Here is a 22,616-nt window from a genome sequence, read left to right on the forward strand (position 1 = left end):
GGCCCTATATATATGCCCGGGTCCTTTAAAGAAAATGAAAGTAAATTTTTGTTGGCAGGTAGTATTGTTACAAATAGGGGTAAGGGTTAAGGATGATAAGTATATTTATGTAAAGCCATGATTATTCTTTTCTTATTATCCAGACTGAACTTTCTCTGTTTTACTTTGCTCGCGGTCGTTAAAGTCTGGATAATTTATTGTGTGACTGAGATTGTTTGTACGAACACTGTTATATTTTAGGTATCGTGTCCGAATTATATTATTATTGTATGTTTTTATTGTTACATTTATTATGAATGATAAGATATAGAGTTCGTCTCACTGTTTGTCCAAAGGGGGGTCCAGACATGTTCCCAGCTTTATTTTTCCCTGGGTTATCATTGTCACGCTTTCTCACCTTTATCGTATATTTATATAAGGGATATATATTGTAAATGGGCATATCCTTTGCTAATGCAAAGCTTCCATCGTCCCCTTTTCCTTTTATTCCCTAGACTTATCCTACGTTTACTGGAAGCCGCCATTTATTTACCTTGTGTGCGCATGTGCTTGCCGTGGGAAAAAAAGACGACACACGACCTATAAACCTGTGGGCAATCAACCATTCAATTACCGTAGAATGGCCCACTGATACCATGGGATGTGGGTTGTGGGCTCTAAGTATATAAAGGGCATCTTTCGTCTGCTCTTGTTCTAAGATTGAGGCCCAATACCAGGGACTTATTGTACCTTAACCCTGTGCTTAAATACCAGAGCAATACCACCCGCAATCCATACAAATCACCACCAGATTATTCTCAGTAGGTTTCCCCGTATAATATATAGACTGTCCTGTGTGACCTAGATTATGTTACTATGTCTAGAGTGCATTTACAACCGAAATACCAAATACCATGATTGACGCTTGACGTTCCAAGGGAGGTCTCTGTAGTTTATTGCTCTGGGGTTTTTACATTATATATTTGGATGAATTATTATCTATGTGAACATATTAAATGAATTTAGAGTTGATTTTGACTCTGTTATCCTTCATTGTGTTTCAAAGAAAACCAGTGCCTTTGCCATGCTACCAATGGTTAAAAACCAGTATTTGTATCTACAATACCAGTAGAAAGAAATATAAAACCTATTACCAAGGTAAACAGAATAATCTTATATCATTATCATTTATACAAGTTAAAAGGTCAATTGACCCGAAACGTAACAGTATGGAAAAAAAAAGATTTAAAATGACACAGAATGTCATCTGTGGACATATGCTGATGACTTGAGCAATAAATTATGTTTTTAAACAAATAGAAAATAAGATGCAAAACTTGAATTTGAATCATGTGGCCCATAAAAATGCATAATTCAATGCTCCATTCATAAGTGTCAATCGACCTAAAAGATGCTACTCCCAAAAATAATGAGCAAAAACACTGCTCTAAAAATGTTCTTAGAAATTCAATATTTTAAAACAGAAAAATCAAATGATACTCAGATTTAAAAGCTATATAGATCTTCAAAATATTTAACCCATAAGAAACATAAGGGTTGTTATTATTAAATAATGGTGAGCAATATGAATATTACTTTTGGTAACAAAGGCAAGATTTTTAACAAACATATATTGCTGGACATATAATGATGGCTGATTGTATAAATTGAGGTAGATTATGTTTCTCATCATAAATTTTGGTACCGATTTCTATAAATACATCTAGAATGTAAATATTTAATTCCTGGAAGATACTCATTGTCCTCAAGTTCCTTAGAGCTTCATGCACCTGCTTTGAAAGATCTCATACATGCACCTGCTTTGAAAGATCTCATACAGTCTATTACAAATAATCCTATTGAAGTATTGGCACTAGCTTTTTGGAACATGTTTGTCTAAACTTTGATTCATAAAATATCTAGTGTATTCATGTCTGTCTAAATGTTCATCCCTGGAAGTTCTGGCACTGACTGAAATTAAAAAAAAAATATATATCTTTCTAGCTTTATCAATATTGACAGTTGGTAAGATATAAAGAATAGATATTTTTTTAGTCATCTACCAACAGAAATTTGCTTAGTAAAACAAGAGCCAGAAGTCACATGAACAAGTTTATTGTTGAAGGATTTACTCTTACATCCCAGCTCCTTTGTTCTACCAAGGGTGATCTGAGCCGGATCACCCCTACCAGATCACCCTAGCTTGAGTTTCTTTGTTCTGCATGCCTTCCTTTGTTCTGTAACATTTTGGCGGGAAGTTCAAATCCACAATAAAACTTAGAATTATTTATACGGAAAAGACTAACTATTAAAATTTATGTAGAAAAAATCCAGTGTCTATGCTGGGATTTGAACTCATGACCTTTAGCATATAGACCCACGATTCATTTTTTTTTTATCTTTACGACCCACGATTCATACCCCTACACCAGGACGACTGGATACAAACATTCTGTTAATTAAACATATTTAAACATTGTGTCCGCGGCTCATAAAGGGTATATACTATATAGTAATATATAAAGTATATTATAATGATTGTGTGTCGTTCTAAACTAAATTTTATGAAGCGTAAATGTTTTTTTATCTAATCTAGTACAGCTGGGATGTAAAACAGTTATCCCATTCGGACTTGGTGTGTCAGTGTAAGATCACCCTCTAGCCTCCTCCCATCGGGGTGATCTTACACTGACACACCAAGTCCTCATGGGATAACTATTACAGAAAGAGCAGCATTAGACAATCTCCAAAACTCCAAACTGTCTCGGAGCTTTATGCGTTCTGGAAGGACGGACAGATGAAAGGAAGGACATATGGATGGAAGGATGGAGACCATTACCATATCCCCCGCTGCTAAAGTGTGAGGGACAAAAACTTAAAAATACTAAACCCACAATTGTTGATTGTCTGAGCAAAATTTTCAGTTGACATTTCCAAAATTTCCTGTATTAATCCATCAATGTTTGCTGTTTTATTAAAACCCTACTGTAGGAATGACTCAATTTAAGTTTTGTCCACATTCCTAAAGTGTTCTCAAGAGTGTTTTTTCTTCCATGTGTGTTCTCTTATTAAAAGTAAAACTATGTTCTGTAGTAGCCAATACAGTGGTAGTGGCAAGGAATCATAATTAACTGTAATAGTGAGAGATTATTTCATTAAAAATTGGTTAAATGGTGAAGCATTATTTTATACCATGATGATTCTTGCAAAGTTTGGTCAAAAGACCCAGTTGGTGGACTTGGGCTGTTTTCTGCTCTATGGTTGGGTTGTTGTCTCTTTGACACATTCCCGGTTTCCATTCTCAATTTTATTTTGACAGATTTATCAAAAAGTGGACAACACAGCATGTGATGATATAATAGCTAAATACAGTGTTTCAAAAGCCCTGGATATTTTATGGGTATTTGAAAAGATTCACATTGTATAATTACAATCAGACAACTTTATTATGTTCATGCTAGTCAATATTTGGTCAAAATTTTATATTAACAAATAACATACATGTAGTTTGTATCTATAAAATAGTCTTACCTTAATGTCTAACATCTGATAAGGTACATGGAAACAAATGTTTTTGTGGTCGACAATTAAGTGTCCTTTTTTTGCTGAGGGTCCAACTACTCTAACCTCTGAACCTTTTCTAAGTACATTTTCTGGAGCATCTTTGGCTATAAGATAGTTAATAAGCTGAATTTTTTTATTTAACCACATACACATGAACCATTAGTTTTGAGATGAGCATCTTCTAATATTTTTTGGCTGAAAATTGTCAATCTTAAGCTGAAACTTAGAGTAAGATGTACTGTAATTTTATGATTGAGAAACTTAAAACTCTCACAGAAAATTTACAAGTCTCCAATTATAAGCTTAGAAATTTGTCACCCATATGCATGGATTTACCTCTGATAAATATTGAGATAAATTTTCATAATTAATTTGCATGAATTATCTTAAATATTTTTACATCGGATAAATGTGTTTGTTCATTTTTAAATTAGATTTTTTTTATTAGAATATTACATTTACCATATGATAAAAACTTTTTATTGTAAATTCCTATACCTTAATAGTTATATTAACAAACTCTTATCCAAGAATAGTTAGGTCTAACCTGACCACTCACTTATACTATCCCTATAATTCTAAGCGTGATCTCTAATCTGAAGATATCTGAGTTTAATTTGACCATTCACATATACCTGTAGTTCTTTAATCTTTAAACAGAGTATAGTTTAGTCAGACCTGACCAATGGTATAAATCTGTGGTCATCTACGTTATACTTAACAGAAGATAGTCAAGACTATCATCATTATCATGAACCATATCTAAGATCTCTAACCAGTGAAAAGTTGAGTCTGACTTAACCACTCACACATATACCTAAATCATCATGTTCAAAACCTCTTCTTTGAAAAACAGCTGAGTAAATCTATTTCTAAACACCTGAGTAGTCAGGTTTGAAAAACTCTGATTGGATTAAAGCGAAGTCTTACATCATAGTTGTTAACTGATATTCCACCAATACCTTAGAAGTCAGGTTTGAAAACTCTGATTGGATTAAAGCTTAGTCTCACATCATAATTGTTAGCTGATATTCCAACAATACCTATGTAGTCAGGTTAAAGACCTCTACTCTGTAGATAGCAAGTCTAATATGACCATTCCTACGTACCTGAATAATCATGTTTTAGAACCCTGATCTGAGGATAGCTGAGTTTGACCTGACCATTGACACAATATGACCTGGTATTTGGGATGTCTGGAGCTGCTTCCTGAAAGAAAATAAATGTTTTAAAATGATAAACAGTGCTTCAATTGTTTTGTCTTTAACAGAGCGTTTGTAATAAATTCCAACCTTAATAAATATTAAAAAATTTTACTCAGTAGAGGTGGGCAAAAACAAGGTATGGTTCAAGTTTCCATACAAAGGTTAAAAGTTCAGTTTTTATTTTTCGATACATTTCTAGTACATGTATTTTAAATCAAAATTTGGTACGTATACCCATCTTGCATACCGTTAATAGATGTTCAAGACACAAGAGGATAAAACTTGTGAACTAAATTATATATCTAAGTCATTCTAACAGTCAAAGTACTATAGCAAACACTTGAAATTGTCAAAAGAAGAAGTATGGCAAATTATCTTCAAACTTAAAACACAGCAATGATTTTAATAGCACAGAAATTTGGTTGACTGATCAGAGTGCAAAATAAAAAAAAAAACCCAGCAAAATAAAATATGATAAAAAATACAAAAATATCAAAACAAGGAAAATGTCATATAACATCAAAACCTTGATATGATTATTTCTCCCGTTACAGAAGAGACAGCTTTCATGTATTTGTATTGTTCACAATCTTCTAGCATTGTTCAGAATGAAGAAGAGTAATAAGCTGTTGACATGGAGATGAGTCTCACCTGAGAGTAATTTCAATAATATAACTCAAATGTTGAAATTAAAAGGTAATGCTGTATAATTATCTCACACTGACATATCAATAGTGGTTCTTAAACTGACTGCATCCCAAACATTATCCTGTAAACTATGCAAAAGTTTAATAGTCATTGGACTATTATTTGACCATTACTGTTGCCAAAGGGCCAAATAATATTTATAAAAATATGATGTATCAATGCTAATACAACTGCATACCAAATATGATTCAGATTGACATACAATTATTTGTTCCCTTTCAAATGACCTAATCACAATCTGATCAAAAACTAAAGTAGCCATTGCTAAATAATGTCAATGGAAATAAAATGTGCAAATGCTAATAAAACTGCATAACAAATATCTTTGACTTACTATTAGTGGTTCCCCTTAAACTGACCTAATCAAAAATTTAAACATTTAAACAATGCTAAAGTTTCAAGTCTCCTTACTGCAACTTTGGTTTATTTCAAGTGTTACATGTTTACTTATCCAATAAACTTTTACCCAATATACTCTCTTTCTTACAAGTGAATTTAAAAAGGATTCTGAATATTCTTGAAGCTTTTCCTTCTGGATGTCAAATTTCTCTTAAATTGAGGTCAAGGTCACAATAAAATACAATAGTGCTTACCAAACTTATATTGTAATATTTTGAAGCTTGATCTAATAAATATGGTTCCTTTTTAATAACTCCTGGTTTTTTCGTATCTTTTCTGAAATAAAATATTGAAAGAAATATAACAATTACACAATAATAAACTGTTAACACAGAGATATGTCTCGCCTAGTTGTTATTTTGATAATGCAAATGTTGAAATTAAAATAGCAATACTTTAACATGTAAGTTAGTCAAATATTCAAAGTCAATGAACCATGACTGAAGATACAGGGCTAAACAAACTCCATGGAAATGAGATGTGCCAATGCTAATAAAACTGCAAACCAAATACTATTGACTTAACATTAGTGGTTCATCTTAAACTGACCTAATCACAAACTAATACATGTAAACTAAGCAAAAGTTTCAAAGTCAATAGACCATGGCTGAGGGGTAAGGACCAAATAATCTCCATGGAAATGAGATGAGCTAATGCTTATACAACTGCATACCAATTATCATTGACCTACCACTAACAGTTCCCCTTAAACTGACCTAATCACAAACTAATACATGAAAACTAAGCAAAAGTTTCAAAGTCAATAGACCATGAATGAGGGGGCGGGGCCAAATAATCTCCATAGAAATGAGATATGCCAATGCTTATACAACTGCATACCAAATATCATTGACCTACCACTAGTGGTTCCCCATAAACTGACCTAACCACAAACTAATACATGTAAACTAAGCAAAGTTTCAAAGTCAATAGACCTTGACTGAGGTGGTGGGGTCAAATAATCTCAATGGTAATGAGATGTGCCAATGCTAATACAACTGCATACCAAATAACATTGACCTACCATTAGTGGTTCACCATGAACTAGACCTAATCACAAACTAATACATTGTTGACGCCACCGCCGTCGCTGACGCTGGAAACAGCATACCTATGTCTCGCTTTTTGACTCCGTCAAGGCGAGACAAAAATGATCTTTCTTAATTCTACCAGAAAAACTAAAGCCAGCAAGATTGTAAAATTTTAACTTAGATTTGGCAATATATTCACATTGTACTTTTGGTAGTATTTTTGTCCCACTTGGAAACATAAGAATACCAAGTGTCCATCTGTCTGTCTGTTCTTCCAGTCTAGTATACTCTCATGTGTATAATTCTTGCCAATTTCTATGAAAATTTATATGAAAGGGTTTTATCAGCAATGTCTCAGACAATTTTGAAAATTAGTGCCTTTTGGTGTTGATATAAATCTTTATTTTTTCCCACTACTATTCTAGACTTTGAATGACTAGAAGCTTGACAGATTGAAAAGAAACCTGTTTATTCTTGAAAACTAAATATCACGGATGTCTTTTAGTGTTGTAATGATACTGTCTCATTGAATTATACTCCATATCTTTTTTTATTCATATTCTTAGCAGAAATTGTAAATAAATGTTTCCATACTTATGTGACTGTGGTTTTGGTGACATTAAAATTTCTCTTTGCTTGGTTAATATTGGTTTGACAGTTTTCCATTCTAGTCTACATTTAAGACCTCTCCAATGAGCTTGTATCAAAGCAGCAGCATTGTGTATTTTTTCTTGTCTCATGGCTTCTAGCTGCTGCCTAGTTCCCTCACTGAAATAAACATCAATCAAACTGCATTCAAGTGGGTTATATTAATACTTCGGTACCTGTCACTTAATACTTGTAGAATTTTTTTCTCCAAAGGGAGATAGATATACTGTTTTTAATATTCTCAAATTTGATATATTTCGTGAATTATAAACAAGTCTCAATTGAAAACAACCTTCAAACTTATTCGTGAATTATATACATATAGTCCTAATTTCCCTAGAAATTCATCTTTCCTTTAAATAAAAAAACTAAAGGCTCTATAGAGCCTGTCGCTCATCTGCATCTTCAACAATAGCCAATTTTTGGTTAAAAATCATTACGAAAGGGCAATAACTCTATAGAGAGTTAACGGACTATTTCAGTTTGTTGATCTTGACCTGTTGATCATTTTTGCTTTAAAAGTTTCCATTTACATGTGTATCTATTACACTTTTCAAGATGATAGGCAAAAAGGGAAAAAAATTTCAGTTAAATTGACTGATTTGTAGATCTTGACTTGTTGATCATTTTGGCTTTTATATTTCTTTCTGTTTATCATAGTTTTTAAGATACAAGGTATAAATGCAAAAAAATGGTAAAAAATTGTTATTTAAGAGCAATAACTCCATCTGATGATTTCAGCCATGTTGACTTATTTGTGGATCTTGTCTTGGCAGTTGCTAATAATTTGTTACCAATAAAAATTTCTCTGTATCTATTATAGTTTTCAAAATAATAGACAAAAATGAAAAAAAATCTGACAGTTTTGATGTATTTGGACAGCAGGTAGATCTAAACATTTCTGCCCCTATCAGATTTTCTCTGTTCATCAAGATAATAGACAAAACTTGCATTTTACCCTTATGTTCTTTGTTGACAGGCTGGGTCATTGGACACATTTTTTTAAACTAGATACCCCAATAATGATTGTGGCCCAGTTTGATTAAATTGACATGGCCCAGTAGTTTCAGAGGACAAAATGTTTGCAAGAGTTAACAGATGATGACGACAGTCGACAGACAATGGTCGCCAAGTGATGAGAAAAGCTCACTTGGCCTTACACTGAAGTGATTAAATTGATATGTGTTCACTTATTTTCTTGCAGCTAATCAATTTATTTTGACTCAATGATGAGCTGTTTCTAAAACGTCAATGACATTGGGCCTATGACATCCTTTCATTCTCACTCTACTCTACTAAGAAAAACACATCACAGTAAAGCAGCTTGAGATTGAAAATTTTCAAGGCAAATTTTAGAGAAATAGCCATAATCCAGGATCTATTTTTAACAAACTTTTTATTATTATGATGTGACTTTCATTTTCCCATTACTAAATGCCTTAGTACCTTTTTAATAAATGATCTAAAATCACATTACCTGAAGAAGATATGTTTCTTTCCTATTCTCCACTGTGTACTAACATATGGTAATTTACTTTCATCCATAGCTTTTAGAAACTTTTCTAAAATTATCTGTAAAAAAAACAAATTCATCATGTTTTCAAAATGAGTTTTTTTTTATCTTCGTTAATCAATTGACTAAAATATTTGCTATTACAAACTTTCATATGAAAACCTGATAGCATTCTGAAGCATATGACTAATATATTTACATAATAGCTATTGAAAAACTGGTCATTATCGTAATATATGGACTGTCCACAGGACAGTGGTATTGACTAAGAAAGCGATAATGACTGAGCTGTAGGCAAGATCATTATCTCTGTCGCAGTCAATACCACTGTCCTACGGGCAGTCCATGTATCACAATAATGACCAGTTCTTCAATAACTATTATGTTTATTTCATTGAGGAACCATGTTTTTAAAAATTCTCATAAATTCAAATTGTTCAAAGCAAACTCGAGTTATTGTACAATTTCTATAGAAAAGAGTGAAGACCAGTCATAGTGATAACTATACGTCACAGCCATTCATTTAAGTGCAATTTTTCAGTATATGAATACAAAATAAAGTTTTCTACAATTTTATAATAAGCGAATAGCAATTGCGTTTTATTAAAGGGACATCACTCTAAACAGAGAAACCACGCCCCACTGGTCATTTACATGTAAAAGTACGTAAATGACCGGTTTTCTGGTATGTTTTTTTCTGTTAAAGACCGATGGAATTTTTTACTAAAGAATAAAGAATGTCATGTAGCCCCGTGTTATCCAATAAGAGAAGCTAATTCTTAACCAATATGAAATAATTGCTATTACAAACTTTCATATGAAGACCTGTTACCATTCTGAAGCATATGTCACTATAAATACATTGCATGTAGGTAGTAATGACATAATTAAAATCAGTACTATTCAATAATTATTACATTTAGTTTACAACTATTAAACTCAGATACTTCATTATTTTCTCTAATTCTTAGCCTTAAGCAAAGTATATACTTTCCTGAACTGTTTTATAATTTTGCATAGTCAACATGTGGTTTGCTTGATCTCAGTTTTTTCATTGGTCAAAATTCAATTGTGCTGTCAATTTTCTTGCTTTCCCATGATTTCACAATTGTTACAGCATGAAAAAAGTTGACTACGCCTTATGCAGTCACAAAGAAAGAACATAATTGTTTGCAGATCATTGAAAAAGAAAAAGATTTGCCTACATATTATAAAAAAATTATTAACAAAGCAGAGTCCACCACCATATCAGTTGCGACACGATATTTGTCCACACTCAAATATATTTAAAATATAACTGTCATGATATGAGAAATGTCAAATCACATTTAATTCAGAAGTAGAATCTATATTTATATTAACCATGAAAGTAAGAAGATTTTGTAAGTTTTCAGTGAGGAAAGATGCTGCGCTTCATCTTAAAAATACTATGTCACTTGCATTCATATCGCTTTAGACTTCAAACTTCCAAAACTGATGAAAATAAACTCATACACGCACAGTAATAGAAATTTCCTGTTGACTTTGAATTTTTTACTTGTTATTCTCGACAATTATTTAAATATTTTGTCTATATTAGAAAACAATGACAAAAAGGATTAAGGAGAAAATATATTACAATCAACAGAAATTACTGATTATTTTTAAAGTTGTGAAATTGTACCAGAAGTAAAGATCAAAAGAAATTGCTCAGAGTGATTCTTTTAAATGTACATGCAACAGTAAAATCCACAAGATATTTCAAATAAATGGAGCTTGTGTCCATGGGACAAATGATGCCCCCACTTGCATATAACGTTATAAAGGGGCATTACTCTAGAACGGTTAAAAGTGACACCACCCAAATTCGAACTTGATTTGTGTTTTGTGGTAATAGGCATTTTGTATAAGTTTCAGAACATTTGGTTGAGGCACACTAAAGTTAGAAAAACAGAAACCAATTTCGTAACGTATGTACAGACAGACGTATGGCCAAGGGTAACACTTAATAACCCCTCTGGTGATAGCAGGGGCATAAAAATTGGACTTACCTTACACTGATCCTGAGGGGAGGTTAGTTGGTAAGGATTATGTAATCCCATAAACACTCTGTATCTATGGTTAAACAGTTTAAATCTCATTCTGTGTGGAATTCCTAAAAAACAGACAATTACAGATGAATGTGAATTAAAAAATAAATTCAACTGAAATCCAATTTCAATACATTTAGAATTACAAAAATTATACGATTATCTTTAAAAAGTTATACCTTATTGCATTTTTATCTGGTTTAAAAACACAGACGTCACAGTACTAAATAATTGGCTAGATGTTCAGTAAATATGTCAGAGCAATATAATTACCAAGTATACTATTCTACATTATTTATACAGATACCTATGTTGCTATTTTCTGCAATACCTTTCATTTTCACTATTTAAGTCATGAAATTTTATATCAAATAAAAGAACAGAGTTCCAATGTCCTCCGCATTGCACATATCTTATCTACCCAAGGTACAAGGGCAATAACTAAAAAAAGCACTTTTTTTTTTGTTCTTTAAAACTTTTTATTAATAATATTAAGCTTCAGAGCAAATGCAATGTCATTTCCATTATAATTTATATTTCCAAGGGGCATAACTAGTTAAAAATATTTGATCAGAACTTATTTTCTAAAGTGTCAAAGACATTGCTGATATAAACCTATGATATAAGTTTCATAAAATTCTGGCAAGAATTGAACACATGAAAGCAATAATATTGCAATTTTCCATATAATCAATATTTTCAAGGGGCATAACTCTTTTAAAAATAATTGATCGGCACTGATTTATGAACTCTTCCAAGTACATAGATGATATAAACCTATAATTTAAATTTCTGGCAAGAACTGTACATATGAGAGCAATAACAATGCATTTCTCCATATAATTTATATTTCCAAGGGGCATTACTCTTTTAAAAATAATTGATCGACACTGACTTTCCAATTCATCAAAAACATTGCTGATATAAACCTATGATACAAGTTTCATAAAAATCTGGCAAAAATTGAACACATGAGAGCACTAAAGATGCAATTTTCCATAAAATTAATATTTCCAAGGGGTATAACTCTTTTAAAAATATTTGATCGGCACTGATTTTCGAACTCGTCCAAGACATTGCTAATATAAACCTATGATATAAGTTTCATAAAAATCTAGCAAGAATTGTACAAATGAGAGCACTAACAATACAATTTTCAATATAATTAATGTTTCCAAGGGGCATAACTCTTTTAAAAATAATTGATCAGCATAGATTTTCGAACTCAACCAAGGCATTGCTTATAAACCTATGATATAAGTTTCATTAAATTCTGGCAAGAATTGTACACATGAGAGCGATCACGATGCAATTTTCCATAAAATTAATGTTTCCAAGGGGCATAACTCTTTTAAAAAAAATTGATCAGCACTGATTTTCAAAGTTGTCCAAGTCATAGCTGATATAAACCTATGATATAAGTTTCATACAAATCTGGCAAGAATTGTACATGTGAGAGCCCTAACAAGACCTGACGGCCGGATGCACAGACGGACGGATGACCGATATTTCCATGTCCCCCGCAATGCATTACGCGGAGGACAAAAATCATTTACTAGTTTTATAATGTTGTATCAAATCTAAAGTAGGTATAACTGATTGTATTGTCTTCTCTGTGAACTACCTACCTCCTGCCATAAGATGAACTGTTTCTAGAATCTGCAATGATCTTAGTTGTCTGATGATTACATCTTTATCAAACAAATCCATTTCTCCTCTATCATTAGACTGGAAAAAAACAATTAAAAAATGACATAATAATGATAGTCACCTGTTCTTTACTGAGTTTGCTAAGTGTCTTGTCACTTAGTAGATTTATTTTGTAAACAAATACTTTAGCTTATTTATTTTCTTTGTAAATACATGTAATATCTATAAATGGCAAATAACAAAAGCAGGATTGACTTGCTCACTTTTCATATTTTCAACATTAGGTCCACTAGACATTAAACAAGCAACAATCAATCAATCAACATTAGATGTCAGATTATTCACATTCTTGCTAATAGTTACATTTAACGAATTGACTGGTTATCTAATTATTATTTCCAGACAATTAAAATTAAAAGTTGGAATGAAGTCAATTCATTTTAAGTAAATACTTTCAGATCGTATGAATTTCACAGGGATTGTGCTGATGTAGGGTAAATGCCTTCACAAATTTTCCCTGAAACAACTTTCAGTTAAATAAATAAATTGTAAAGTTTTACAGTAGTTTTACCTTTATACACTGTACAAAATGACATTTGGCATGTACAAGTGTTTTCAATAAATTGTTGATCTTTAACTGGAAGTCAGAACATACTGATCCCTTAGATTCACTGAAACATAAAAATATCAAAATACATACCGGGTATTACAATATGTCAATGGTGAGGAAGAATATTTCAAATTTGAAATCAGCTTATACATAAATATAAATCTATATCTTTATAATACTTGCAGTTATGTTCCTTGTCCCAAAACTGGCAGGAAAATTCATCAGTGTTAAATACAAACAAGAAATGATTGTAACAGGATGCTGTTACGAAGTCTCCCAAACGAAGCTCCCATAATTCGTAATTCCCAGTGTCGCCTGACATTGGACAAAGTCCAGTGAAAATTGGTTTGGTCCAGTAAAGTTAATGCATTAGTGATGCCTGGGGACTAACCCTGTATATCATTCAAATCATCTTGGCATGACAACCCAGAATATATATGGTTTAGGGGTGGGGATCTCGACCATTTACAAGATACTAGAACATTGGGGGTGGGGGGAACCCCTGGGGACTGACCCTATACATCATTCAAATGTTCGAGAAACGACGAACAGGAATATATATGGTCTAGGGGTGGGGATCCCAACCATTTACAAGATATTAGAACATTGGGGGTGGGGAGAACCCAGTGGGGACTGACCGTATACGTCATTCAAATGTTTGAGAAATGATGAACAGGAATATATATGGTTTAGGGGTGGGGATCTCGACCATTTACAAGATATTAGAACTTTCTCAAATGGCAGGAGGTCGGGATGACCCCTGGGGACTAACCCTGTATATCATTCAAACCATCTTGGTATGACAAACCAGAATATATATGGTTTAGGGGTGGGGATCTTGACCACTTACAAGATATTAGAACTTTCTTAAATAGCAGGGGGTGGGGGTGACCCCTGGGGACTAACCCTGTATATCATTCAAACCATCTTGGTATGACAAACCAGAATATATATGGTTTAGGGGTGGGGATCTTGACCACTTACAAGATATTAGAACTTTCTTAAATAGAAGGGGCTGGGGGTGACCCCTTGGGACTAACCCTGTATATCATTCAAACCATCTTCACATGACAAACCAGAATATATATGGCTTAGGGGTGGGGATCTTGACCACTTACAAGATATAAGAACTTTCTTAAATGGCAGGGGGTGGGGGTGACCCCTGGGGACTAACCCTGTATTTCATTTGATGTGCTTTATCATGACAAACCAGAATATATATGGTTTAGGGGTGGGGATCTCGACCATTTACAAGATATTAGAACTTTCTCAAATGGCAGGAGGTCGGGATGACCCCTGGGGACTAACCCTGTATATCATTCAAACCATCTTGGTATGACAAACCAGAATATATATGGTTTAGGGGTGGGGATCTTGACCACTTACAAGATATTAGAACTTTCTTAAATAGAAGGGGCTGGGGGTGACCCCTGGGGACTAACCCTGTATATCATTCAAACCATCTTCCCATGACAAACCAGAATATATATGGTTTAGGGGTGGGGATCTTGACCACTTACAAGATATTAGAACTTTCTCAAATGGCAGGGGGTCAGGATGACCCCTGGGGACTAACCCTGTATATCATTCAAATAATCTTAGCATGACAAACCAGAATATATATGGTTTAGGGGTAGGGATCTTGACCACTTACAAGATATTAGAACTTTCTTAAATGGCATGGGGTGGGGGTGACCCCTGGGGACTAACCCTGTATTTCATTTCATGTGCTTTATCATGACAAACCAGAATATATATGGTTTAGGGGTGGGGATCTTGACCATTTACAAGATATTAGAACTTTCTCAAATGGCAGGGGGTCGGGATGACCCCTGGGGACTAACCCTGTATATCATTCAAACCATCTTAGCATGACAAACCAGAATATATATGGTTTAGGGGTGGGGATCTTGACCACTTACAAGGTATTAGAACTTTCATTAATGGCAGGGGGTGGGGATGACCCCTGGGGACTAACCCTGTATTTCATTTAATGGGTTTTATCATTTAGAACATTTTCAATTAAAAAGATTGTGTCTATCACGAACAGTTTTCAATTTATAATCATTTGAAAATTTAAAAAAATAAAATCCCATAGGGTTCTATAGTAAAACCCTCTTTTCTTTTTGCCCCTCAAAGTACCCCTTTATAAACCCCATTGCACAAACAAAACCCTGATTGCACCACTAGACATGTTAGTCTAACATATTGTGAAACCCTAAGTTAATCTGACAAGCGGTTTTGGAGAACGGGTGCGGACAAGTTCAAATTTAAAAGCGGCGGAAGAGGAAGAGGAAGAGGAAGAAGAATAATAATAATAATAAGAACTGAGCAAAAACAATAAGTCTTCCCAAACTTCGTTTGGGAGACTTAATTAGCAGCAAATTTATTGGTAGATTGAACAGATAGTTAATTTTTTTATAGTGCAACATAAAAGTTATAATTCTAAAATCCCATACATGTAACTTTGGATAATTAATATTAGGAATGTGTGAAAGAGACCAAGTCAGTATTATTTTCACAAACCTTTTTGGCAGCCTCTATCAGCAGGGTGCAAATTTTAAGATTCACTACTATATTGATTTTTTTTTATAGATTTTCTTTTTTTTTTCTTTCCTCATTGTTTATGAAGACTTCATCCTCATATTAAAAAATACCCCTTTTACATTCAAATACTTATAAAGAAGAAGAACAATACAAATAACATCAATGCAAATTAACATGTTGTTCAATATCCCTTGCAATGATTCACAGAAAAACCCAACAATTTCCATATATATTTAGCAGCTACTCTTGTTAAAAATAATGATGAGCATTTGCATCCCCCTACCTCTTGAGTACAAACATTTTTGTCTTAATACTTTCAACAATGATATTAGAACTATCGATATGAACAGAGAGTGTAATATTAACAGTAGAGTATAACATTAACTTACCTTTTACTTGAACCGCCAGGCAAAATTCTGTGTTTCAGACCTTTTGGTCCATTCTCTGTAAATAAAGTAATTTTATAGTCTACCAGTAATATGAAAGCATTATAAATAACTCAACATACTGTATAATCACTTTTTTGGCAGTGTAATTATTTTCACGTATTTTGTAGTATGTATATTTTCATAAAAAGAAAAACAGGTACCGGTACACCTTTTAGCAGCTGAGTAGACAACTATTCTGAGTAACAACTGATGAATTTCTGTTCTTTGATGGTTTTAAAATAAGTTCTCACATTCATTTTTAAAGTCGTTATTGATTATCCAATTGGTGAACGTTTAGATGACTTTTATTAAGTATTGTCTGTTATTACGTGTCATTTTGATAATATTTTCTCAACTTAAAAACAAAATTAATCCCCATAAAAATTGTTTTGGATGCAAAACCATGAAATTTTTACTCCACACAAAATAATATTTCTACTGTAGTTGTTTAGGGAGAAATCTTTCTCTCTTTGTTGCAGCTAAGTGTAACTGTGTTCTTGTAAATAAGATGCATATGCTGAAAGTAATATCTTGAAACTCTCAATAAACAGTAAAATGGTCATATTCTAAAATCATAAATTAGCACACATAAATAGGGTTTATAGAACATGCACTTGTATTAAATTTCCGTACGAGATAAACAAAATACCTCTAGGCTGTTTTATTTCTTGGTTAAAAAGATGAGTAGCAAATCCAAAGTTACAGTTCTGTTTAGAAAGCACCCACATAATATCATCTGGTAAATGGTCACGATTACTTGGTAAGAAATTATTGGCATCATATACTACACGACCAGAAAAATGACGAATACCAAACTGATAATCTGACTTAGGCAATGGTTCAAAGAAACTGAAAAAAATACAAAAAACTTTTATCCAACACATTGTATTATGTACTAATAAGTACTACAGCCCTTTTTACATGGTGGCTGTCACATGTACAAATATTTTGTTCAAAGCTTTTTTATTTTGAAAAATAAATAGATTGCATAACTGTTTTTACTTGAAGAATTCTACCAAGAAAAAGTTCATCATGACTGAAATCTTAACAGGCTTTTTATTCCTTGGACATATATTTTTTAAAAGCAAACATTTTCTAATACATCAGAATTTTATGAAATGATAAGAAAACGCTGAGATTGAATATCAAAATAATGAAACAGATGCTCATCTTTATTGCTTTACTTTTATAGCAATACTTACTAGTTATTAACTCGATGATGAATTTTAACTTTAGATACAAATGACTCCGATGAAGTTTTAGGCTGTGTACATTCTGTGTCCAGAATGTTAAATATTCCACTTCTCTGAAATTATACATAAAATAATTCTTCATTTGAGAAATAGTTTTCTGTTTGAAAGATATATGATCAACAAATAAAATTCATTAAAACCGCTTGAATAAATTTTGATGAAGCCTTCAATTTAGCATAGAGATACACTACTTTGAAAGTTTGGTGCTTTTGATAAACCAACAAACATTCTTACTTTTATAGAAGAAAGAGAAATGTAACATTGGAGCATATGGTCTCTACAACCTGAAATTTCTCATATTCCTGACAGTATCTGATTCAAATTCTATTCTTTTTAACTTTCAAATGATGTAAAAAATGTATGAAAACTGTAAAAAATGTGACCTGTATGCACTGTCATCTAGAGAGGTTCTGCAGATCTATGTGTATCTGTTCACCTAGCAACATGTATGCTTTAACTAACTCCAAGGTTAGAAAATTTAATAGACTCCGCTTAATCCACATATGCAGTATAAATGTTTAAAAAGGAGAATTTTAAAGAACGTTTACAGAGAATAATAAATGGTAAATTTTATTGTTTCAAATGAAGAATTTTACAGAAGGTTTGCAGAGAATAATAAATGGTAAATTTTATTGTTTTCAAATATTTCTCATCAAGAAACTTACCGGTGATGATAATAATTCTAATATAGGATCATTATCAAAATAATTAACGTCCACATCAGTTTGAACCTCCTCCTCTCTCAGAGATTCCATGGTACTTTTGAATATATGTGTATTGTAAAAATGTTGTATTGTCTCTGCACACAAGTTTATACATAACTGTTCTAATTGATTTGTCTGTAAAATATAGTCTACATATTAACAAGATATAAATAATATGAAATAAATGTTTGGTTAAATAGAATGACCATGCAACAAGAATGTGTCCATAGTACACAGATGCCCTACTTGCACTATCATTTTCTATGTTCAGTGGACCGTGAAATTGGGGTCAAAACTCTAATTTGGCATTAAAATTAGAAAGATCATATCATAGGGAACAGGTCAGGGATGGGCACGATTACTGACAAATGTAATCGATTAATAATCGATTACATGAAGGATTTTTGTGCAATCGATTAATAATCGATTACTCTAAATTTGGTATGTAATCGATTGCAATCGATTACTTTATCAAAAGTAATTACATTACTTTTCGATTATTATCAATTACATGTTATAAAATATTGAAGAAAGTTTAAACACAACTTATTTAGAGTGATAATTTAGAACTTTACAAAAACAGCTTTTAAAGCATTGTTTCCAAATGTTATGTTGACAGTTGTTTTCTAGATGAAAGCTCTTACAGAGGATCCAAACTATTTAAATATTCTTGAGTGAGTGATGATAAACATGAGAACATTCTTGAAATGAAATCGACAATTGTATCAATTGCTTCCTTATATTGTAGGTCATTTTCTCCATAGTTTGCAAATTTTGGCTGTCATACTGACTTAATTTTGATATTTACTCTTATTTAACAGGATGGTTTATTTGAATATAATGAGTATGAGAGGTTTCCTATGAAAAAAAATATATAAAAAAGAAGAAGAGTTAATTTAACTAATTTTGAAAGATGGAAATTTATAATTTATAGTTACATGAATGAATTTATCCTTTTGTTTGGATAATCCCCCTAATTACAGGTTATACAATTGCCAATGGAGAACAATTTATAACCTAAGGGCAACAACTTGTATTAAATCTCTCATTTAATTAAACATAATTGAAATCAAAACATAGTCTGTATCTCATTGATTAGAGGTCTTTGCTCATCTGATTAGTAATTATAAAAACAAGAAGGATTTTGAGAATTCTTTGTTCTCTTTTCAAAATCATAAACAATTTACATTTTAGTGACACAATGGGATACATGTATCTATTACTGAACAAAAATTTCAATGCATTGGTTCATTGTAAAAATGTTTTGTATTCTTTCCTAATTTTGATGTCATAACACTATGACGAATCAACAGTTTATCTACTCTAAGCTAAAGTTCTAAATATAATTGAAAATTAAGCTTTAAAAAATGTTATTACATATATAAAAGCATTCTTCTTTAGTATAGTACAGAACTTAACTTAGGACTACAAGTACATTTATGTATTTTCCTATATTGAATCTATTTTCTTAATTTTAACATTTTTGTGTTTAATAAAAAATGTCTCAAATTATTGACAAGCATTGGAAGTCATTTATTTCAAAAGCTGGAAATAAAGTAAAAATTGTTAGCCTAGGAGATTTGGTTTATCATAATGCAGCGTGAGACAACAGATCTAAATAAGGTATTTGATAAACTCTCAAGTAATATTGATGCATTCTATTTTATCAGTACTTTAAACTGATGAATAAATGCAGTTGTCTATTTTCATTTAAACTAGGTTTTATTTCAAACTATATTACTAAAGTAATCGAAATGTAATCAAAAAGTAATCAATGATTACATCATAATTTTTGCTGTAATCGATTAAATTACGATTACATGTAATCGAAAATGTTGTCGATTACAGATTACTGTCGATTACTTGAAAAAATGTAATCAATTACAATCGATTACGATTACAGATTACGATTACCCCATCCCTGGAACAGGTGTACTAAGTTTCAAGTTGTTGGTCTTCAACTTCGTCAAAAACTACCTTGACCAAAAACTTTAACCTGAAGCGGGACAGAGGGACAGACGAACGAACGGACGCACAAACCAGAAAACATAATGCCCCTCTACTATCGTAGGTGGGGCATAAAAACGATGAAATGTACTTTCTGCTGTGTAAATATATACAATATCATTACCATAATTATAACATTGTCCCTTTCAAATATAGTTTTAATATCTAAAAATATGAACGTAGTTTCATTGAATGTCATTTTATTTAAAGCATCTTATTGAAGTTGTTACTATTTACTAAAGCATGGTGATGCAACACAATCAATAAATTTAGGTCACATGATTTTGTTCAGACTTCTCAAAAAGATTAGAAAAAATGTTTACCACTAAGTTGGGAATTTTCTTAAATAGATTATTATTCTATATAAATTTTAAAATAATTGCTGTAATAAAGTATAACTACCTCAGCCACCTCAAAACCAAACATATCAACAATACTAATAAATCCATCATATCTTGTCTTCTCAAACTGACTAGATGTACTGCAGGTTAATGATGGCCGCCTACTTGATAAAGAGTCAGGTGATGTTGGTTCTGAAAATATCAGTAATTACATAGTCTATCTTATCTGTCAACATCTGTCAACATACATCATTTTAAGGTAGCATTGGGGTATAAACAAAAATTGACAGAATTTCTTCATACTATACTAAAATGTAGTTTTTAATCATATTTTTTAGTATAATAAAAAGTATAGGTCACCACCTTTGTTTTCATGCTACAAGTTGTGCGACATTAACATATATTGTAATGATTATACAATTCATTATTATGTGAATAGAAAGAGAACAAAATGATAGGATTTTGGAATAAGGTATGAGAAGACAGCACTTATAAATTATCTGAGTTATCTCCCCTTTTAAAAAAAAAGTTTAAACATTTGTGAATTAATTTAATATATATTTCTGTGTTTGTAAAAATAGTTGTTTCATAAAATAAATCGACATAAATTTCTTAACAATCAAGTAAAATGTTTGAAAATATCCAAAGCTCAAATAGTTGGCACAAATTAGCAATATTGATGTGGATATTGCAAAATCTGTTTTGTGAAATTCAAAAAACAATTCAGATCAAAACATCAAATTGAAGGCACAAAAGGCCATAAGGTGCAAAAGATTATCTGAAATTTTATTGAAACCATTATCCAATATACATGTGTTAATTTTAGTTCCTAGTGTAGATTCAAAGATTCATGATGCTGACCAAAAAGTTACTAAATTCCATCTAAACTTTTGGAATCAGTTAGCATCATGGCAATTTTTAAATCTATTCTGTGCTAAATATAGGTTTCTTGGGTGTGAAAAAGGGGAAAAAAGTTTGTTCTCTGTGACACTGACATTTGATTCTCTTTCAACTGAGCAATTGGTTTGAAGAGTCAGATTCAAGTAATGGTTTCAGTACCCTAGGACTTTGATCAATGGATAACAAAGGTGTTTTAATATTACTGGTCAACCTTTTTCGTGATTTACATTTATGAAGGTAAAGACAGATAAACAAATAAACAAATTGCTACTATAGGCAGTAACTATAGTCAGGGACAAAGTAAGGTTTAAAAATAATTTGTTAGATTGAATACCATCAATCTTATTGCAAATTAGTCCCCAGTTATTATATTGAATAATACAACTTCTTATTCTCTCAGTGAATACTTTTTTACTCAGTATAGTCATATGGTTTAATCATCATGTCTCTGATATTGTAAACAAACCTTGATGAATGTTAGATTCTGTGCTATCTGATAATAATGAATTGATGCTTGGTCTTTTTAAACTGTTGGCTCTCTTTAGTATGGCTGATACTGTTCTACAGTACAGTGACTTAGAAAATGAATCTCTTGTAGCATTTGCCTAGGAAATAAAAGGTAAAATGAGAACAACAAATCACACATGATAAAATGGGCATAATTTATGAGAAAAATATATAGTTTGTATTAGATGATTAAAACAGTGTTTAATAATTTCTGCAAGTCATTTACACTGTGTTTCAAATCTATGGTTTTGGATTACTGTAGTTTCATTATTATTCGTAGGATACCAATTTTGTGGAATTCTTGGTTATAGGTGAATAACAAATAAATGTTCAACGGAGTACAAATTTTCTATAGGCTTGTATGCAGATGCGTTAATATAAAAATAAGGAGATGTGGTATGATTGCCAATGAGACAACTATCCAAGCCTTTTTCAACAGATTTTTATAGTTTGTTCCTATGTTGTACTGTTACACCACTGTCCCAGGTTAGGGGAGGGTTTGGCACCAGCAAACTAGTTTAACCATGCCAAATTCTGTATGTGCCTGTACCAA

General features: G+C 31.9%; 1 protein-coding gene across 3 annotated transcripts in view; it reads right to left on the reverse strand.

Moving 5' to 3' along the window:
• Nucleotides 1-1,796: 1,796 nt before the first annotated feature.
• The window catches only part of LOC127708290 (unconventional myosin-VIIa-like), a 52,929-nt gene continuing 32,109 nt past the window's right edge, over nt 1,797-22,616 (reverse strand). For all 3 annotated transcript variants that reach the window (XM_052213139.1, XM_052213138.1, XM_052213140.1), the window contains 15 exons: nt 22,023-22,161; nt 20,718-20,848; nt 18,270-18,443; nt 17,554-17,657; nt 17,001-17,200; nt 16,313-16,367; nt 13,338-13,437; nt 12,745-12,844; nt 11,078-11,181; nt 9,012-9,106; nt 7,481-7,654; nt 6,050-6,131; nt 4,653-4,752; nt 3,511-3,647; nt 1,797-1,950 (listed from right to left, as the gene is read on the reverse strand). In XM_052213139.1, coding sequence (XP_052069099.1) covers nt 1,918-1,950; nt 3,511-3,647; nt 4,653-4,752; nt 6,050-6,131; nt 7,481-7,654; nt 9,012-9,106; nt 11,078-11,181; nt 12,745-12,844; nt 13,338-13,437; nt 16,313-16,367; nt 17,001-17,200; nt 17,554-17,657; nt 18,270-18,443; nt 20,718-20,848; nt 22,023-22,161 — 1,728 coding nt within the window. In that variant the 3' untranslated portion in view covers nt 1,797-1,917. The remainder of the gene's footprint in view (nt 1,951-3,510; nt 3,648-4,652; nt 4,753-6,049; nt 6,132-7,480; nt 7,655-9,011; nt 9,107-11,077; nt 11,182-12,744; nt 12,845-13,337; nt 13,438-16,312; nt 16,368-17,000; nt 17,201-17,553; nt 17,658-18,269; nt 18,444-20,717; nt 20,849-22,022; nt 22,162-22,616) is intronic.

Source organism: Mytilus californianus, unplaced genomic scaffold (genome assembly GCF_021869535.1).
Source record: "Mytilus californianus isolate M0D057914Y unplaced genomic scaffold, xbMytCali1.0.p SCAF_7, whole genome shotgun sequence".
NCBI classification, from domain to species: domain Eukaryota; kingdom Metazoa; phylum Mollusca; class Bivalvia; order Mytilida; family Mytilidae; genus Mytilus; species Mytilus californianus.